The sequence below is a fragment of the Microcaecilia unicolor genome, chromosome 12 (genome assembly GCF_901765095.1).
Source record: "Microcaecilia unicolor chromosome 12, aMicUni1.1, whole genome shotgun sequence".
Taxonomy (NCBI): domain Eukaryota; kingdom Metazoa; phylum Chordata; class Amphibia; order Gymnophiona; family Siphonopidae; genus Microcaecilia; species Microcaecilia unicolor.
The window spans coordinates 4225234-4243553 of NC_044042.1; the positions used below are offsets into that span (position 1 = coordinate 4225234).

The 18320-nt window shown below is 46.0% G+C and overlaps 1 protein-coding gene across 3 annotated transcripts in view; it reads left to right on the plus strand.

The window, feature by feature from the left end:
* The window catches only part of TMCC2 (transmembrane and coiled-coil domain family 2), a 64749-nt gene extending 53483 nt beyond the window's left edge, over positions 1–11266 (plus strand). For all 3 annotated transcript variants that reach the window (XM_030221753.1, XM_030221754.1, XM_030221755.1), the window contains exons 3-4: positions 6450–6585; positions 8282–11266. In XM_030221753.1, coding sequence (XP_030077613.1) covers positions 6450–6585; positions 8282–8593 — 448 coding nt within the window. In that variant the 3' untranslated portion in view covers positions 8594–11266. The remainder of the gene's footprint in view (positions 1–6449; positions 6586–8281) is intronic.
* The last annotated feature ends 7054 nt before the right edge of the window (positions 11267–18320 follow it).

The window sequence follows — 18320 nt, forward strand, 5'->3', positions numbered from 1 at the left end:
TGGGCTCATACCCTGATAATGTCACTTTCTGGGCTCATATCCGGATTATGCCAGTAACTGGGCTCGTACCCTGATAATGTCACTTTCTGGGGTCATACCCTGATAATGCCACTAACTGGGGTCATACCCAAAAATGCCACTAACTGGGATCATACCCTGATAATCTCACTTTCTGGGGTAATGTGAGTGAAAATCTCTTTAGACGGTCCTGGCATTATCCAGGTAGCGCTGCAACAGTCGGAGAGGAAGCTGGGCAGAGCCAGAAGTTTTACTTGGAGACCAGACACATTCAGCCTCCCGTAATAAAGATCCGAATGACATAGGACTCCAGAAACACTTCCATGGTATCCAGATGGTTATTTGGGTAACAGCACTGAATATTACCGATATTCGACTAATTGGGGCCCTGCCCATTATACACGAACATTCAGTGCTGATATCCAGACAGCGTCCGGTGTTGTTCAGATGTAACTTTCAGATGCCAAAGCTTTCATTTATAGTTGAATATTGACCTGTTTGGTTTTTATATAGGCTATTAAATCTCCCTGTATTGAAGTGGTTCTTATATCAGAGTGTTCCCAATGGGGTTGGGCAATCTTCCCTTTAAGCAGAGCGCATGAGTGATTGCTGATATATTTTAGGAGCATCGCTCACATATTTTACATGGTTGCTCACAAAAATAAAAAAAATTATGCTATATATAGAAATGCATTGCTAATACTGATGCCCAATAATTGTTGGTATTTAAAACTTGTTGCTCACACACCAGGCCACTCCTCAGAGGAAGCATTGGTGTTGAGTGCTAGGACACTAGCCCTTCATATAAGAGCACTCAGGGGCATAGTTAACAATGTGGGCTACTGTTAAGACAGGTTATTTTACTACTAACTTGTGCTATTTTAGTCCCATTTTATACACTGAGACCTAGTTACTAATAACTGAGGTTAACAGAAAAATAACTTGTCTTAATGTCTCCACTTAATTAAAGAAAGTCTCTAGAAAGTGAAATCACTGCTATGTGTAATAAAAGTGAGCCAAGTAGAGGACAATCAAGCCATTGTGACATCACTGCTGAGGTTGGCTCTTATTGGTGGAATGAGGCTTTATGACATCACAATCTCAGCTCTGGTTACCAGAGGCTGAAACTCTTTACACTAAGGGGGAAGTTCTCAACGTGGGCTACTGTTACGACATGTTATTTTACCAGTAACTCTTGCAATTTTAGCACAGACCCCATTTTATGCAATACGACCTAGTTGCTAATAATTGGGGTGAACAGTAAAATAACACATCTTAACGATAGCCCACATTGATAACTTCCCCCCTTAATCAAAGAAAAAAAAAAAAAGAAATGTCTCTAGAAAGCAAAATCACTGTTGTATGTAATAAAAGTGAGCCCAGTAGAGGAAAGTCAAGACATTGTGACATCACTGCTGAGGTTGGCTCTTATTGGTGGAATGAGGCTTTATGACATCACAACCTCAGCTCTGGTTACCAGAGACCGAAACTCTTCACATTAAGGGGGGAAGTTATCAACGTGAGCTACTGTTATGACAGGTATTTTACCATTACCTCGTGCTATTTTAGCATAGGTCCTATTTTATTCAACGAGACCTAGGTACTAATAACTGGGGTTAACAGTAAAATAATACATCTTAACAGTAGCCCACATTGATAACTTCCCCCTTAATTAAAGAAAAATGAAATGTCTCTAGAAAGTGAAATCACTGCTGTATGTAATAAAAATGAGCCAAGTACAGGACAATTAAGCCATTGTGACATCACTGATGAGGTTGTTTCTTTGGCATTGGTGGAATGAGTCATTATGACATCACAATATCAGAAGTGAGCCAAGCATAGGGCAATCAAGCCATTGTGACATCACTATGAGGTTGGCTGTTATTGGTGAAATGAGGCTTTATCACATCACAATCTCAGCTCTGGTTACCAGAGACTGAAACTCTTCACACTAAGGGTGGAAGCAGGGCTGCAGAGAGACAGAGCTGGGCCTGGGACAAGGCCGCTGCCTCTGCCATGCCCCCCCCCCCCACTCAGTACACAGCTGATGGACCCCCCCCCCCCCCCACACACACACACACACTCGGTAGGCAGCTGACAGGCCCCCGGCCCAACCTGGAATGCACCCACTGCTGCAGTCACTCACTCTCGGGCTGCTACCGGATCCCAGCGCTGGGCCCCCCTTGGAGGCCGGGGAGGAGCAGACACACTGATGTGAGCTCCCCAGCCTCCAAGGGGAGCCCATCACCGCAGCCTGTTTTTCAGTCTCACCTGCTCCAGTGTGCCAGGACTGGTTCCCAATAGGAGCAGGAGAGAGACAGATCCCGGGGCCCAGTGCCCGGTGCCGGGTCCCCCTTGGAGGCCAGGCCTGGGGAATTTTGCCCCCCCCCCCCCTCTTAGCAGCTCTGGGGGGTAGTTATTAACGTGGCCTACTGTTAAGGTGTTATTTTACTACTAATTCCTGCTATTGTAGCACAAAGTCTCATTTTATGTGTGAGACCTAGTTCCTAATAACTGGGGTGAACAGTAAAATAACACATCTTAATGATAGCCCACATCAGGAGCGTAGCCAGACTTCACGGTGGGAGGGGGCCAGAGCCCTAGGTGGGGGGGGGGCATTTTGTTCTGCCGCCCACCTCCGCCACCTCAATGCCCCACCCCCCGCTGCCCTGCCGCTCCGCAACCACTGCCGCAGCAAATACCTTGGCTGGCAGGAGTCCCCAACCCCCGCCAGCTGAAGCGTTGTCTGGCACCGGTCACCCCCCCCCCCCCCACAACACAAGGAAACCTAAAACCCACGCAAATCAAATCCACCCTCCTCCCTCCCCGAAAACAAACTTCCATACATCAACAGAAAGCCAAGGGTCTGTTCTCTTGTGGCCCTAGGCAGGGTCATCGAAAGGGAGGGGGCAAGATTCCCCGGGCCCAGCTGCGGTACCGGCAAGCCGGGTCTGTCCTCTCCTGCTCCTGTGTGCTGCCCAGGACCCAGGTCCAGCTCCTGGCATGGACAGGAGCAGCGCAGGAGAGGACAGAGCAAGGGAGCAGTCACAAAGATGAAGGGAAGGGTTACGCGTATGTGGCGGTCCCCGGGCCCAGCTGTGTCTGTCAGCAGCCCTGGCCCTAGGGAGTACCCAAAAGAGACCCCCCTCCTCCCTCCTGCTATTACCAATCTCCAGACAAAGAAATGTTCCCTTTAGTAAGCTCCCCAACCAAACCTACCAAATAAAAAGGAATTAATTAATAAACTTTGTCCTTTTGGGATCAAACTCTGCAAATAATTTTTTTAGTTATATTTGGACCCCGCGCTTTCCCACTCATGGCAGGCTCAATGCGTCCCACACTGATAAAAAGGCCTTCTTCCTTTTCAAAGATCCTCCCCCCCCCCCCCCCTGCATGTGCCTTCCTTGTGGCAGGTTAATGAACTTGGTTTCTGCAATGCCAGAAAGACAGGGGGGGTCTGATGACGTCCACCTTTGAAGAATACATTTTCTAGCTACCAGGCACAAGTTACACATTAACGGGATGTGCCCCCTCCCCCCCCTGCTGATCTAACAGCAATTGCTCCACAGAACCCACATTAACTCCGCCCAGACCAGAGACCAGCTATCTTGCCACCAAAGCCCCAAACGTAGTTTACTACAGGTGAAAAGCCCCTGTTTCATAGTCCATTTGATCTTGGCCCAAAGTCCAGGGGCAAGAGCAGGAGTGAGGTAATATATGGAACCGATGAGCCAGTGCTACAGGGAACAGCACCCAAAACCCACCTCCCCAATGCTCAGCGCTAATGGTAGGCAAATAGTTTGCACGCGGTGAGACCGACAGGGAGAGGAATGTTCCCCGGTGCATGCGCAGAAGAGTTTCGCGGTCAACACAGCTCTTGTGCACATGCCCAGGCAAACCAGGAAGCGAATCACACATCAGCGCCATCCTGCGCCTTTAAATATAAGCTTTTCAAATGGGGGGGGGGGGGGTTCACTTGAAAAGCTTATATTTAAGTGCAGAAAACAAGCGCCAGTGTGCAGCTTTCACTTTGGGGTTTGCTCAGACTCGTTTTTCACGCCCAGCACTTAGAGGCTTGCGTGGGCTTCCGTCTGCATCTGAAATAAATCAAAACCAGCAGCTTTTAAGCTGAAAAAATGTAGAAATTCTCTCTTTAAACACCCCAATGCCAGCTCTGAGCTGGTGTTAGGTTTCCAGGTGACCTCAGATTACATCTGACTACGTTTAAAATATGATTTACTCTAATCTTTAGCGTGGCTGGCATTTCCTGCGCTGCAGCCCTCTGAACATTCTGAGCAGATTAACGCTGTTGCTAGTCCAGCACTAATTGGCTTTAGCACCTGCGTTAGGTTCCGAGCATAGGCCAACGAAAGAGCCTTCTTGAAAAGTAACCCCCCCCCCTCTTTTGCTGTGGGTATTACCTTCAGGGGGAGGGAGGGTCAGAGGAGTGTCCAGGGGAAAGGTGGGGGATTTGACAGGGGCTGTCCTAGAGGTCCCTGGGGGTCGCCATTGGCTGGTTGGCCTTGCATTGAAGAATGCTGTTCTAGGTATCTCCCTCTTTCCCTCCCCCACACTTTGAGTATCTCATGCAACGGATTTTCCATGTTCCATGTATAAAACACATTGACCTCCTTCCGTCATGCTCTAGGGTCTCAAATTTAAGTCCCTGAGGACTGCAGACCAGTTGAGTTTTCAGAACATTCCTTATGAATATGCAAGAGATTTACATACACTGGAGACGACAGTGAGCATGCAAATCTATCTCACACATATTCATTAGTATATAAACCTCAAACAGTTATGCTTAATGTTCTTTTATTACTTAATGCAAAAGTGTATCATCTATGTTTCCTCAAAATATCCTACATACATACTCTTTCATTCTTCATTCATACTAATTTACACATTGAGAATACTAACTCATACAAATGCTCGCTAACTACCCTCCAAGTCCGTTAATCAATGCAGCTCAAATATACTTCCCAGTCCGTGTTACACCACTTGATTCAAATTATATGTCCCCTTGATACGAAGTCTTAATAACTCCTTCATACTTCACTCAAATTCTGTAGTAGCCTGACCAGGGGCGTATCTGACTTTCCCTGGTAGGGGGGGCCAGAGCCCGAAGTGCGGGGGCCGTTTCCCCTCCCCCCCATAGGCTTCCATTGTCGGAGCGGGGGAGGGGGGGGTTGGCGGCAGTAGTGGGGGCCAGGGCCAAATGTACGGGGGACAGGCACCCGTTGGCCCCATTACAGATATGCCCCTGAGCCTGACACATTTGTAATCCCAAATGGTTTTCCCACGTGTTCTTTTGTTGAAATATAGCTTATTCAGTTATTAATGCCTTGAAAAGTTCTGTTATTCACCGGATCCTTGGTCAAATAGCATAATACACAGTTCAACAGGTGGTTCCCAATTTAGTGTATAATCAATGCATCCAAATTATAAAGACACCCAGACCCTACACAGTCTGCGTTTCGCTGTTAAAGCGTCATCGGGAGTCGGGTTCCTAAATGAATTGACACAAATGTAATCATTTTATTTATTTATTGCATTTGTATCCCACATTATCCCACCTATTTGCAGGCTCAGTGTGGCTTACAGAGATCTGTTATGGCATCGCCATTCCAGGATGTCAAATACAATTGGTACTGCAAAAAGATTATAGATAGGAAGAGAGATCTAAGCAGATAGTTATAGAAAGATGACTTTCAGAGCTGGGTGGTGTGGCGAAGTGGTGAAGTTAAGCTAAGGGTTCTCTTTGTAGGCCTTGTTGAAGAGATACGTCTTCAGAGATTTACGGAAGTTCGATGTTTCGTTGATTGTTTTCAGTACTGTAGGCTTTTCCCTCTATCATAAACCCCCCAATTTCAAGCTACTACAGAATTTGAGTGACGTATGAAGGCGTTATTAAGACTTTGTATCAAGGGGACATATAATTTGAATCAAGTGGTGTAACATGGACTGGGAAGTATATTTGAGCTGCATTGATTAACGGACTTGGAGGGTAGTTAGCGAGCATTCGTATGAGTTAGTATTCTCAATGTGTAAATTAGTATGAATGAAGAATGAAAGAGTATGTATGTAGGATATTTTGAGGAAACATAGATGATACACTTTTGCATTAAGTAATAAAAGAACATTAAGCATAACTGTTTGAGGTTTATATATTAATACTATTGTGCACAGTTATTTAAAGGATTTAATATAGACCATTAGTGAATAGTGTTAATACATATTCATTAGGGATAGCCTGAAAGCCGAACTGGTTTACAGCCCTTGAGAACCAGAGTTTGAGACCCTTCTGATACAGTGACCCCCCCCCCCCCCTCCCCTCAGCACTTACGCTCTGGGTCCTTTTCAGTGGCGATTCCTATCTCTAGTTCCCGACCTTCCCTAACCCCATTTGCCCCCTCTCACTCTCCCCACAGGTATGAACGCCTGGAGGAGCAGCTGAATGACCTGACAGAGCTGCACCAGAATGAAATGACAAACCTGAAGCAGGAGCTGGCCAGCATGGAGGAGAAAGTAGCTTACCAGTCCTATGAACGGGCCCGGGACATCCAGGTACCGGTACAAAACGATCCTTGAGCATTATAATGCCTTTGTATCGCTCCGTGGTGCGATCGAATATTGTGTCCAATTCTGGTCGCCGCATCTCAAAAAAGATATAGTGGAATTAGAAAACGTGCAGAGAAGGGCGACTAAAATGATAAAGGGGATGGGACAACTTCCCTATGAGGAAAGGCTAAAGCGGCTAGGGCTCTTCAGCTTGGAGAAAAGGCGGCTGAGGGGAGATATGATAGGGGTCTATAAAATAATGAGTGGAGTGGAAAGGGTAGATGTGACGCGTCTGTTTACTCTTTCCAAAAAATACTAGGACTAGGGGACATGTGATGAAGCTACAAAGTAGTAAATTTAAAACAAATCGGAGAAAATATTTCTTCACTCAATATGTAATTAAACTCTGGAATTGGTTTCCAGAGAATGTGGTAAAGGCGGTTTGCTTAACGGGGTTTTAAAAAGGTTTGGACGGCTTCCTAAAGGAAAAGTCCATAGACCATTATTAAAACGGACTTGGGGAAACTCCACTGCTTATTTCTGGGATAAGCAGCATAAAATGTATTGAACTTTTTTGGGATGTTGCCAGTAATTTGTGACCCGGATTGGCCACTGTTGGAAACAGGATGCTGGGATCGATGGACCTTTGATCTGTCCCAGAATGGCAATATGTACTTATGAGCAGTTTTATCAACTGCGACAAACATGAACTGGCCCACAGTGAACCCTAACCAGAGCTATGGGTGAACTCAGGATATCCGTGTACTGGCCCACAGTGACTCCTCACCACTCCTGTGAATGAGCCCGAGATACCCATGTACTTACACATGGTGACTCTTCACCAGGGGCGTAGCTTGGTGGGGCCACGGGGGCATGGGCCCCCACAGATTTAGCCCTGGCCCCCTCTATTTTCGACCTCCCCCCCTGCTGCCGACCCTCCCCCGCCACTTTCGATCCCGCCGCCGACCCTCCCCTGCCACCACGTACCTTTGCTGGCGGGGGTCCTCAACCCCCACCACCTGAAGTCTTCTTTCACTGATCTGTTTCTGTGAGTCCTGACTCCTGACGTCCTGCACGACTCACAGAAACAGATCAGCGAAGGTGCCTGCGCTGAAGAAGAGTTCGACTGGCGGGGGCGGGGGACCCCCGCCAGCAAAGGTACCAGGCAGCGGTGGCAGCAGCGGTAGGAGGGGGGATCGAAAATGGTGGGGGGTGGGTCGGCGGCTGGGGGAGGTGGGCTAAACTGTGCCCCCCCACCACCTCAGGATCTGGAGCCCCCTCCCGCCGAGGTCTGGCTACGCCCCTGCTCTTCACCACTCTTGTGAAGGAGCCCGGGATATCCATCTTCCGCCAAATGGTGATCCCCAGCCTGTGTGTCTTAGGGTTACCAACTAGATCCAGATTGTCCCAGTCCTGGGCTTACCCCGTTGCATGCAGGGACTTGTAGTTATGATTTCCCCATTGGCTTCCTTCCCTAAGAAAAGCAAGGCTATGAGTCCCTGCATTCATTGGGGTTAAGCCCAGGACAGGCTCAACCCTCTCGGGCGAATCTGAACCTAATTGGCAACCCCAGTATCTTAGCTTGGTTGACCGGCTGAGAATTCTGTGGATCTTTTCACTGTCTGTGGCCCTGTTGATATTAGGAGATAAGAAGGTGTTTAGGGGTCATGGGCTAAAGTGTTTCTTCTCTCCGTGTCCCCAGGAAGCCGTGGAATCCTGTCTGACCCGCATCACCAAGCTGGAGCTCCAGCAGCAGCAGCAACAGGTGGTACAGCTGGAGGGGGTGGAGAACGCCAACGCCCGCGTGCTGCTGGGCAAATTCATCAATGTCCTGCTGGCGCTGATGGCTGTTCTCCTTGTTTTTGTCTCCACCATCGCCAACTTTGTCACGCCCTTAATGAAGACGCGATTTCGGCTCCTGGGGTCCCTTCTTGTCCTCCTATTTCTGGCCTTCTTGTGGAAGCACTGGGACACCATCTCTTACCTACTGGACCAGGTGCTGCTTCCTGGCTGACGTGCAGCCGGGTGGGAGGAGGAGGGGGGAGGGGCTTGCGCCCCTCGGCCTGTGTTTCCTATCCAGAGAGATGGCAAGGTTTGGGTTCCCTTCCCTCGTTGCTCGTGACGGATGCTCATACGGGACTGAGTCACCGGAGCAGCCGACCTGTGAGGCGATTTGTGGCAGTAGAAGCCTAAAGGAAGACCTTCACATCCAGGACCCCGTCTAGCGCTCTACCAGCTGGAACTGTGGTGTCTTTCATCGATCAGTTTATTTTACGCTGCAATGTGGAAGGGCAATTTTTGCTTCTCATACGGAGAGACGTTTAGGAAGAAATCCACAACCTCAGATTTTTTGGGTGCAGAACCTTTTTTCTTTCATGTTTTTAAAAAAAAAATAATTTGCAAATGAAGGAGAATTTCCCAAGGAACAAAAAGTAGCAGGTGTGTCTCAACCAAAGGCCATGCAACAAGGAAGAAAAGCTGATCAAATGAGACTAAAACTTGAGTGCAGAGCAGGGAAGCCACAGCACTGAGCAGAACTTCCAGCCCGACGTGAAACGATTCCTTTTGAATGTAAATTTGCGCAGGTGACTGCGGTGCCTGTGAGGTGCACTCTGAGCTGGTCTTTTGGGATACACAGAACATTTCTTGTATTTATTTGTATTTTTATTTTCAGACAAACTGTGCGCACTGCACAGCTGCAGTCTACAGAAACATTGGTTTGTGCTTCCTTTTTCATTTTGCTTCCTGAGTTTCCTTTACTTTCTGTTGTGATAATATATTACACTTATTTTTTTTTCAGTAAAATGAATGCACATTTGTTGTCATTACCCCTTCCCTCCCTGTTAAAAAAAAGTCTCCATTTATGAGAGCTCTCTTCAACTATCTGTGCTGTTTTCATACTTTAGCTGTGACATCTGTAGGGAGTTCTGCTGAAGATCTGCTCTTCAGCTGTCTGTGCTGTATTCATGCTTTAGCTATATTTGTCTGACATCTGTAGGGAGCTCTGTTGAAGATCTGCTTTTCAGCTGTCTGTGCTGTATTCATGCTTTAGCTATATTTGTCTGACATCTGTAGGGAGCTCTGATGAAGATCTGCTTTTCAGCTGTCTGTGCTGTATTCATGCTTTAACTTTATTTGTCTGACACCTGTAGAGCAGTGCTTCCTATTTACCTTTTCGTGGAGACAGATGTGCGTAAACAGGTGGAGCTTCCAAAATACTAATACCTTCCTAGGAATGAAAAAACAGGAGAAGAGCAGAGGGAGATTGTAATGATTTTTCTGTGTGTTAACTTCCGACTAAATTAGCAGAATATTTTCTGTGCTGGTTCTGCTGTTTGAAAACGTGCTGGCATTGTTTGTCTCCGAGTGTGTCTTCCCACACGAACTGGTACAATGAGGTCTGTACCGTAGAGCCTGCCCACCTGTTTTGGAAAACCAACAAAACCAGGTCCTGAAGTTTTCAAGTAGTTATTAATCCTTTACAGCAGGACTTTTAGGGTTTTTGGAATTGCCTGCATTTTGTTTAAGAAACGGAATTAACCTCACCGAGGACGTGAATGAGGGGGGCGAAGGAAAGCAGTTGACCCAGTGTTTCTCAAACAGAGGGCTGAGACCCCAAATGGGCTCACGTCATCAGTGGATGGGGGTCACAGAAGCAGGGGCCAGTCCCCCTCTCTCCGGACCTGTGCTATGACCAGTTGGCATGGGGTCTGGCCCCTCACAGGGAAGCTTCCTCTTAAATGGAAACCCATGCAGAGTACTGGGGTGGGTGAGCGCACACTAGAGACTTGAACGGGAACGGGGTTTGCGGGAATCCCACGGGAACGGAGGCAATTCTGCAGGGGAACGCACAGTTCCGTTCCTGCTTTAGATGAGTGAGGGGAGGAGGAAGTGGGTTAGGAACGAGAGAGGGGGGAATGAAGACCAGCTGGTTTGTTCGCATCATCATCTGGAGTTCTGTGAATCTGCAGTTGTTAAAGAGAGGTCATATTGGAAAAAGGTTTGGAAAGCGAGGTGTTCACTAGTGACACATTCTGTTCATATTTATTGATTTTAGGGCATACGAAGTGTTATCACAGTGTCAGTGGCATCCTTAAAAGTTGTATTGGTCAGTCTGAAGGCGCAGTTGGTTTGTAAGGCTTTTAAAGCCACGGTCTCTTAATATATTATTTTTCATTTTGGAATAAATATTTGGGCATATTTTTATTTCTGGCCACCCACTTGCCCGCCTTTCACAGTCTGCACAGCACAGCTGTCTACTGCATTCACACGCTACATGGAGCAGTGTCAGGCCCCAGCGATGATCCTAATGTTCCTGCATTCGGAACGATGAAAAAAATAAGCAAGAGGTACTTTTGGCTCTAAGCATGAAACAAAATAAAATGTAATCCCCAAGTTTGTTACATCGCAGGAGAATAATCCTTTCATCCATCCATCACATCAGCAGGTCTCCTTTCCAGATGTGCAGGGCAGTCAGATGTTTTCCTTTTCGTGCTGTATTTTGGAGGTTACATTCCTTCTCCTGTGGGTGAGGCAGATTCTTGATTCTCTGGTGTATTATTGGACTTATTCTGTAAGGAGTAAAGAGGGCAGGACGTGATGCCTTTCTCTGATACCCAGGATCATTCTAAAACCTCTGTGATAGGGTATGAGATGGTGAGTTTGGACAGTGCTGGCTTTTCAGGATTTCCCCAATGAATATGCATGAGATCTATATATATATATATATATTTGCATTGCATGTAAATAGATCTCATGCATATTCATTGGGGAAATCCTGAAAACCCCACTGGGTTGCAGCCCTCGAGTACTAAGGTTGCCTACTCGTGGCCTAGGCTGTCTGGAGTCCTCACTAGTTTTATGCCAGGGGTTCCCAGGAGATAAAATACGATTCCTATGAGGGTTTCGGATTCCAGTCCTGGAAGTCTGTGTGGCGGTGGGTTTTTGGGATGTCTGCAGTGAATACTAAAGCTGTTACTGGCTTAATCAAGCTCCGGTGCCCCCAGCCCCTCGGTAAAAGGTCCTTTGGATGGGCTTAACCAGCTCAGGTTGTCCGCGGTGTGCAGGCACACGGATCGTGGACGTCCTGTTATGTATGGTGGTAGCAAATCTGTTCTGGGGCTCATGTGGGGGGGGGGGGGGGGGAAGGGGGGGTACCTTGGACTGTGTGTTTTATTTATTGTTTGGGAGCAAAGATTTCTCCCGTGCCTCAGATTTTTCTTTTCAGTTGAAAGTGTAGGATATTTTTATTTAATTATTTTTGTACGAGTGGATTTGTTGGGACTTTTCAAGTCCTTGAAATGTGAGTGTCTCGTTCCCTGCAATTGCAAATATGGTCGTATTTATTTATTTATTTATTTATCGGCGGTTAGTGGTGTCTGCCACCAGCCAGGACAGGAGGGTTCTGTAATACCAACGTGATAAATATCCAGTACAGATAATAAACTTCACAAGGTTTATCTGACACTAAAGTGTTGTGCTTATTTTTTTAACCTTTCATGGGGTGCGTAAGTAGCATCAGCTGCTGTGATTGAATCCTGGGCCGATCCATTGATACCGAGGGTCTTCCCAGCAGGTGAACAAGATGGATTACATATTATTAATACATGCAGGAATTAAATAAATCAATGGAAAAACAGTCTGGTTGTTTTCCTGTTATAAAACACTAAAGGGGAGAACATTGTAGCAAATAACTGGAACTTGGAAAACACCTGGGACGGGAATTCAAACATGTGGGATAAATACAGAGGATCCCTGTTTAGAAAGAGGATGGAATCCAAGGAAAACTTAAATGATCTCACTTTCGAGTGGCTGGATGGAGCATTCAGGTCTTCACCTGCCGTCATTTACTAGGTTACTCTGAATATTACTATATGTACAGTTAATTCTGCATTTGTGCTAAATTTAAGGCAGAACCTGTTGGTTTTTTTTCTTTTGTCTGTGGTGCTCAATTCCCTTTGTTGGTTGTCCTAAAAGAACCCCATTAACTTTCAAATTATGGATGCGTTGGAAGACAGTAGGGATCAGCTGCGTTTGCTGACGACAAGGCAGACTCTTCTGAAGGAGTGCGCAGTCTGTGCAGAGGGTGCTCTCGTATTTAAAAGTGCGCACGATGGGGGGGGTAATTCCCAAAAAGGTCACCTAAAGGGCACGGGGTGATGTACGCTGAGCACAGTTTCCACCTAGAAAGAGTAAATTGTCTAAGGTCCTCTGGGAGGAACTCGTGTACATCTGTTGCTGGAATGTCCTCATCTTGTAATGTTTTGGTCAGATGTCTGGGGAAAATTGAAAGAGATTTTTTGGTTTCCACGAACCTTTTTCACCCAAATATGTAATATGGAAATCTATTTGCACCTCATTTCTCTTTTCAGAAAATGATAAGTTATCGTTTGACTTCTTGGTCTGAGTTGCACTGAAACTGATCGTCTCGCACTAGAAGGACAATTCTCCAGTGAACGTGGTGGTTTGGTGGAACTGGATTCTACTGTACAAAAAACACGAGCAGTCGGCCGTAAATTCTATTCTAGGACATAAAACCGGTCTTCAAAAATGGAAAGTGGAGGAGTGGCCTAGTGATTAGGGTGGTGGACTTTGGTCCTGAGGAACTGAGTTCGATTCCCGGCACAGGCAGCTCCTTGTGACTCTGGGCAAGTCACTTAACCCTCCATTGCCCCATGTAAGCTGCATTGAGCCTGCCATGAGTGGGAAAGCGCAGGGTACAAATGTAACAAAAATAAAATAGATACTATTGGAGATTCTACATGGAATGTTGCTATTCCACTAGCAACATTCCATGTAGAAGGCTGCGCAGGCTTCTGTTTCTGTGAGTCAGACTAACAGAAGCAGAAGCCTGCGCGGCCACATTGGTGATCTGCAAGGGCTGACTTCTACATGGAATGTTGCTAGTGGAATAGCAACATTCCATGTAGAATCTCAAATAGTAGCAACAGTGGAGGAGTGGCCTAGTGGTTAGGGTGGTGGACTTTGGTCCTGGGGAACGGAGGAACTGAGTTGGATTCCCACTTCAGGCACAGGCAGCTCCTTGTGACTCTGGGCAAGTCACTTAACCCTCCATTGCCCCATGTAAGCCGCATTGAGCCTGCCATGAGTGGGAAAGCGCGGGGTACAAATGTAACAAAAATAAAATAGATACTATTGGAGATTCTACATGGAATGTTGCTATGCTACTATTGGAGATTCTACATGGAATGTTGCTATTCCACTAGCAACATTCCATGTAGAAGGCTGCGCAGGCTTCTGTTTCTGTGAGTCTGACGTCCTGCACGTACTTGCAGGACGTCAGACTCACAGAAACAGAAGCCTGCGCGGCCACATTGGTGATCTGCAAGGGCCGACTTCTAGTGGAATAGCAACATTCCATGTAGAATCTCAAATAGTAGCAGCAGTGGAGGAGTGGCCTAGTGGTTAGGGTGGTGGACTTTGGTCCTGGGGAACTGAGTTCGATTCCCACTTCAGGCACAGGCAGCTCCTTGTGACTCTGGGCAAGTCACTTAACCCTCCATTGCCCCATGTAAGCCGCATTGAGCCTGCCATGAGTGGGAAAGTGCAGGGTACAAATGTAACAAAACAAAAAAAAAAAGACATCTTTAGACCTTTTTCTTTCAACTACGGCCTGCCATTAGGTCTTGGACTCAGCTTTGTGTACTTTATTCTGTTCTACTACTTTTCTGTTTTTGCTGTATTTTTAAAATCTAAAAAACCCCCCAAAAACCCGTCATTCTAAATACCAGTGTTAAGTCCCCGTTTACACCCTAACTTTGTGGTCCTTTTACGAAGCGGCGGTCAGCCCACCCTAGGCTTACTGCGCGCCAGTCTGGACTACCGTGGTCCAACACGGGCACCGGCCATAGTTCTAGCCCCAGCTCGTGCCATTTTCGGCGCTAGTGGAAATATTAAAAAAATATTTCTGCAGGGGGTTAACTGGAGGTAATGGGTGGTGGCGGTAAGTGTTTCCGCCCCTCCCCCCCCCACACACACACACTGAGGTAAAAAGGGTCCCTGCCGCTAGTACAGGACCCTTTTTACCGTAGCTTATTAAAAGGGCCCCTTTATGCGCAAATGCTTATGCTAGCTCAGTGGCTGACGTAGACGCTTGCGCCTAATGATGGTACAGTGAAACCTTGGTTTTCGTTGACGTCGGTTTTCGTCGGTTTCGGATTTCGTTGATTTTTTCGACTAGAAATTTGTCTCGGTTTTTGTTGGTTCTCTCGGATTTCGTCGAAAAAGAAGGACGTCCATCTCCCAATTTGTATCAGAAGATGGACGTCCTTCTCCCGATTTTGGGTGTCCTCGTTAATTGCCTCGGTTTTTGTCGGTTTCGGATTTCGCCGATTGTTTTCGGACGGATTATCGACGAAAACCGAGGTTTCACTGTATTTCTAAATTCTGCCCCCAACCCGCCCATGCCCCTCCCAGGTCCATGCCACGCATTCTGGTCTTTGAGCACGCAACTTATCGATTCATAACTACAGGGAGGTTTCGCACGTAACTGGAGTGTTGCCAATTAGCATCAATTAAGGGAAATGATAGATTATTATTGCTTGTTAACACCAATTATCATTCCATTATCAAATCATTATGCATCCACGCTTTTTCTATAACTTGGACTTGCAGATTTAAATGCACAGCCTTCTGGAATTAGAGAGTTATCTGCAGAGAAGGTCACTCTGGTCTGCTATTGGATGCGTGCTTGCTCTATCGGGAAAGAGAATGGAAAAAAATGGACATGAATATTTTCTAGCTGCCTAGCCCTAGAAAAAAGCCAGACCAATCATGTAAGTTTCTCTCAGATCAAACATCTGGTAGAAAATAACACAAACATGTGAAAAAAAGCCCCCATCTAACTAGATAAATGTTCACCCCCACATCTGATCAAAGATACGCAGATGGCATCTCAGGGCTTCTACCTTCATCCTGGGTAAAGTAGTGCAGTAACCGTGTTAGTCCACTTTTAAAGGTAATAAAATAGAAATAAAACATGGAAAAGAAAATAAGATGATACCTTTTTTTATTGGACATAACTTAATACATTTCTTGATTAGCTTTCGAAGGTTGCCCTTCCACCCTTAAACCAGGCCCTTTGCATTACTTTGTTGTAGTTGTCTGCTGTCAACACCAGAGGGCAGACTGCACCTTCTCATAACATAGTAAAATGATAACACAGCAAATACCAGCAGATAAAGCCTTTATTTTTTTTATTTCTTACATTTATACCCCACATTTCCCCACCTATTTGCAGGCTCAGAGTGGCTTACAAAGTACCGTAAAGGCGTTTGCCATTTCGGTTGATAACAAATACAAGATTGTGTGTTGAGGTCAGATGAGGTAGAAGTGAATCAGGCGTCATGGGGTCGAGGGGAAAGAGGAAAGTAAATTGTCCATTACGATCATTGATTATCTTCTGTTGCTGGGTGTGGGGATTTATGTTGGATCGGTGGCATAAGCTTTTTTTAAGAGGTGGGTTTTTAATGATTTCCTGAAGTTTAGGTGGTCATGTATTATTTTCATTGCATACGGGAGAGTCCATTCCATAGTTGTGTGCTTACGTAGGAGAAGTTAGATGCATAAGTTGTTTTGTATTTTAGCCCTTTGCAGTCTGGGTAATGTAGGTTTAGGTATGATCGTGTTGATCCAAGTCTGTTTCTTGTTGGTAGATCTATGAGGTCTGTCACGTATCCTTGGACTACGCCGTAGATGATTTTGTGGACCAAAGTGCAGATTTTGAAGATGATCCATTCTTTGATTGGGAGCCAGTGCAGCTTTTCTGGAAGGGGTTCAGCGCTTTTGAATTGTGTTTTACCATATATCAGTCTGGCTGCTGTGTTTTGGGCGGTCTGGAGTTTTTTTGTGAGTTGTTCTTTATGGTCCGCCCAGGTGACCAGAGTTGTACTTGCAGCTCTGTGTAACTCACACCCTTCTATGTCCTGTTTAAATTGTGAAATAAATTAATGTAAGTTTTGATTACATCCTCTTTCTACATAAGGATCCTCTGTGTTTACCCCCATGTGTTTTTGAATTCTGTCGCTGTTTATGTCCCCTGGGAGGGTTTTCCAGGCATCCACAACCCTCTCTAAGAAAAAGTATTTCCTGATGTTACTTCTGAGTTTTCCATCTGCAACCTCAATTCATGGTCTCTAGGGCTACAGCTTCCCTGTCTCTGAAAAAGATTTGTTTGTATATTAATACCTTTCAAGTATTCAAAGAGAAAATTTGTCAACGTGAGCTACCTTTAGGATGTGTTATTTTTTTCCTTGGTAGCAAACAATTTTTGTTGGTGAGCCGACAGGAAAACAAAATGCTCCATAAGCAAACTGAACAGAGACACATACAAAGAAAATAACACAGTCCAGCAATGACAACTCTAAACTTCAATACATACAAGTCTAACCAGCTTTTATATATCTTCTCCTCCCACTTACCACTTGAACCCCAATAAGCAAAGATGAAGTCACTGGCAGCCTCAATTCTTATGGCAACCGGTGATCAGAAGGAAAGGCAGAGGACAATATTATGTTGAGATACAGTACCATTATTTATTTATTTTATTTTAGTTAAATTTGTACCCCGCGCTTTCCCACTCATGGCAGGCTCAATGCGGCTTACATGGGGCAATGGAGGATTAAGTGACTTGCCCAGAGTCACGAGGAAGTGGGAATCGAACTCAGTTCCCCAGGACCAAAGTCCACCACCCTAACCACTAGGCCACTCCTCCACTGTTGCTACTATTTGAGATTCTACATGGAATGTTGCTATTCCACTAGAAGTCGGCCCTTGCAGATCATCAATGTGGCCGCGCAGGCTTCTACATGGAATGTTGCTAGTGGAATAGCAACATTCCATGTAGAATCTCCAATAGTAGCAACATTCCATGTAGAATCTCCAATAGTATCTATTTTATTTTTGTTACATTTGTACCCTGCGCTTTCCCACACATGGCAGGCTCAATGCGGCTTACATGGGGCAATGGAGGGTTAAGTGACTTGCCCAGAGTCACAAGGAGCTGCCTGTGCCTGAAGTGGGAATCGAACTCAGTTCCTCAGTTCCCCAGAACCAAAGTCCACCACCCTAACCACTAGGCCACTCCTCCACTGTTGCTACTATTTGAGATTCTACATGGAATGTTGCTATTCCACCAGCAACATTCCATGTAGAAGTCGGCCCTTGCAGATCACCAATGTGGCTGCGCAGGCTTCTGCTTCTGTGAGTCTGACGTTCTGCACGTACGTGCAGGACGTCAGACTCATAGAAACAGAAGCCTGCGCAGCCTTCTACATGGAATGTTGCTAGTGGAATAGCAACATTCCATGTAGAATCTCCAATAGAAGCAACATTCCATGTAGAATCTCAAAGAGTAGCAACATTCCATGTAGAATCTCCAATAGTAGCAACAGAATCTCAATAGTAGCAACATTCCATGTAGAATCTCCAATAGTATCTATTTTATTTTTGTTACATTTGTACCCTGCGCTTTCCCACTCATGGCAGGCTCAATGCGGCTTACATGGGGCAATGGAGGGTTAAGTGACTTGCCCAGAGTCACAAGGAGCTGCCTGTGCCTGAAGTGGGAATCAAACTCAGTTCCTCAGGACCAAAGTCCACCACCCTAACCACTAGGCCACTCCCTCCCTCATGTCTTTAACCTTATCCAATTTGATAAGTGCCTTATGTACACCCAAGATCGAGACCACCATGGAAGAAAACCTTTAGCGCTAATGCGGAGG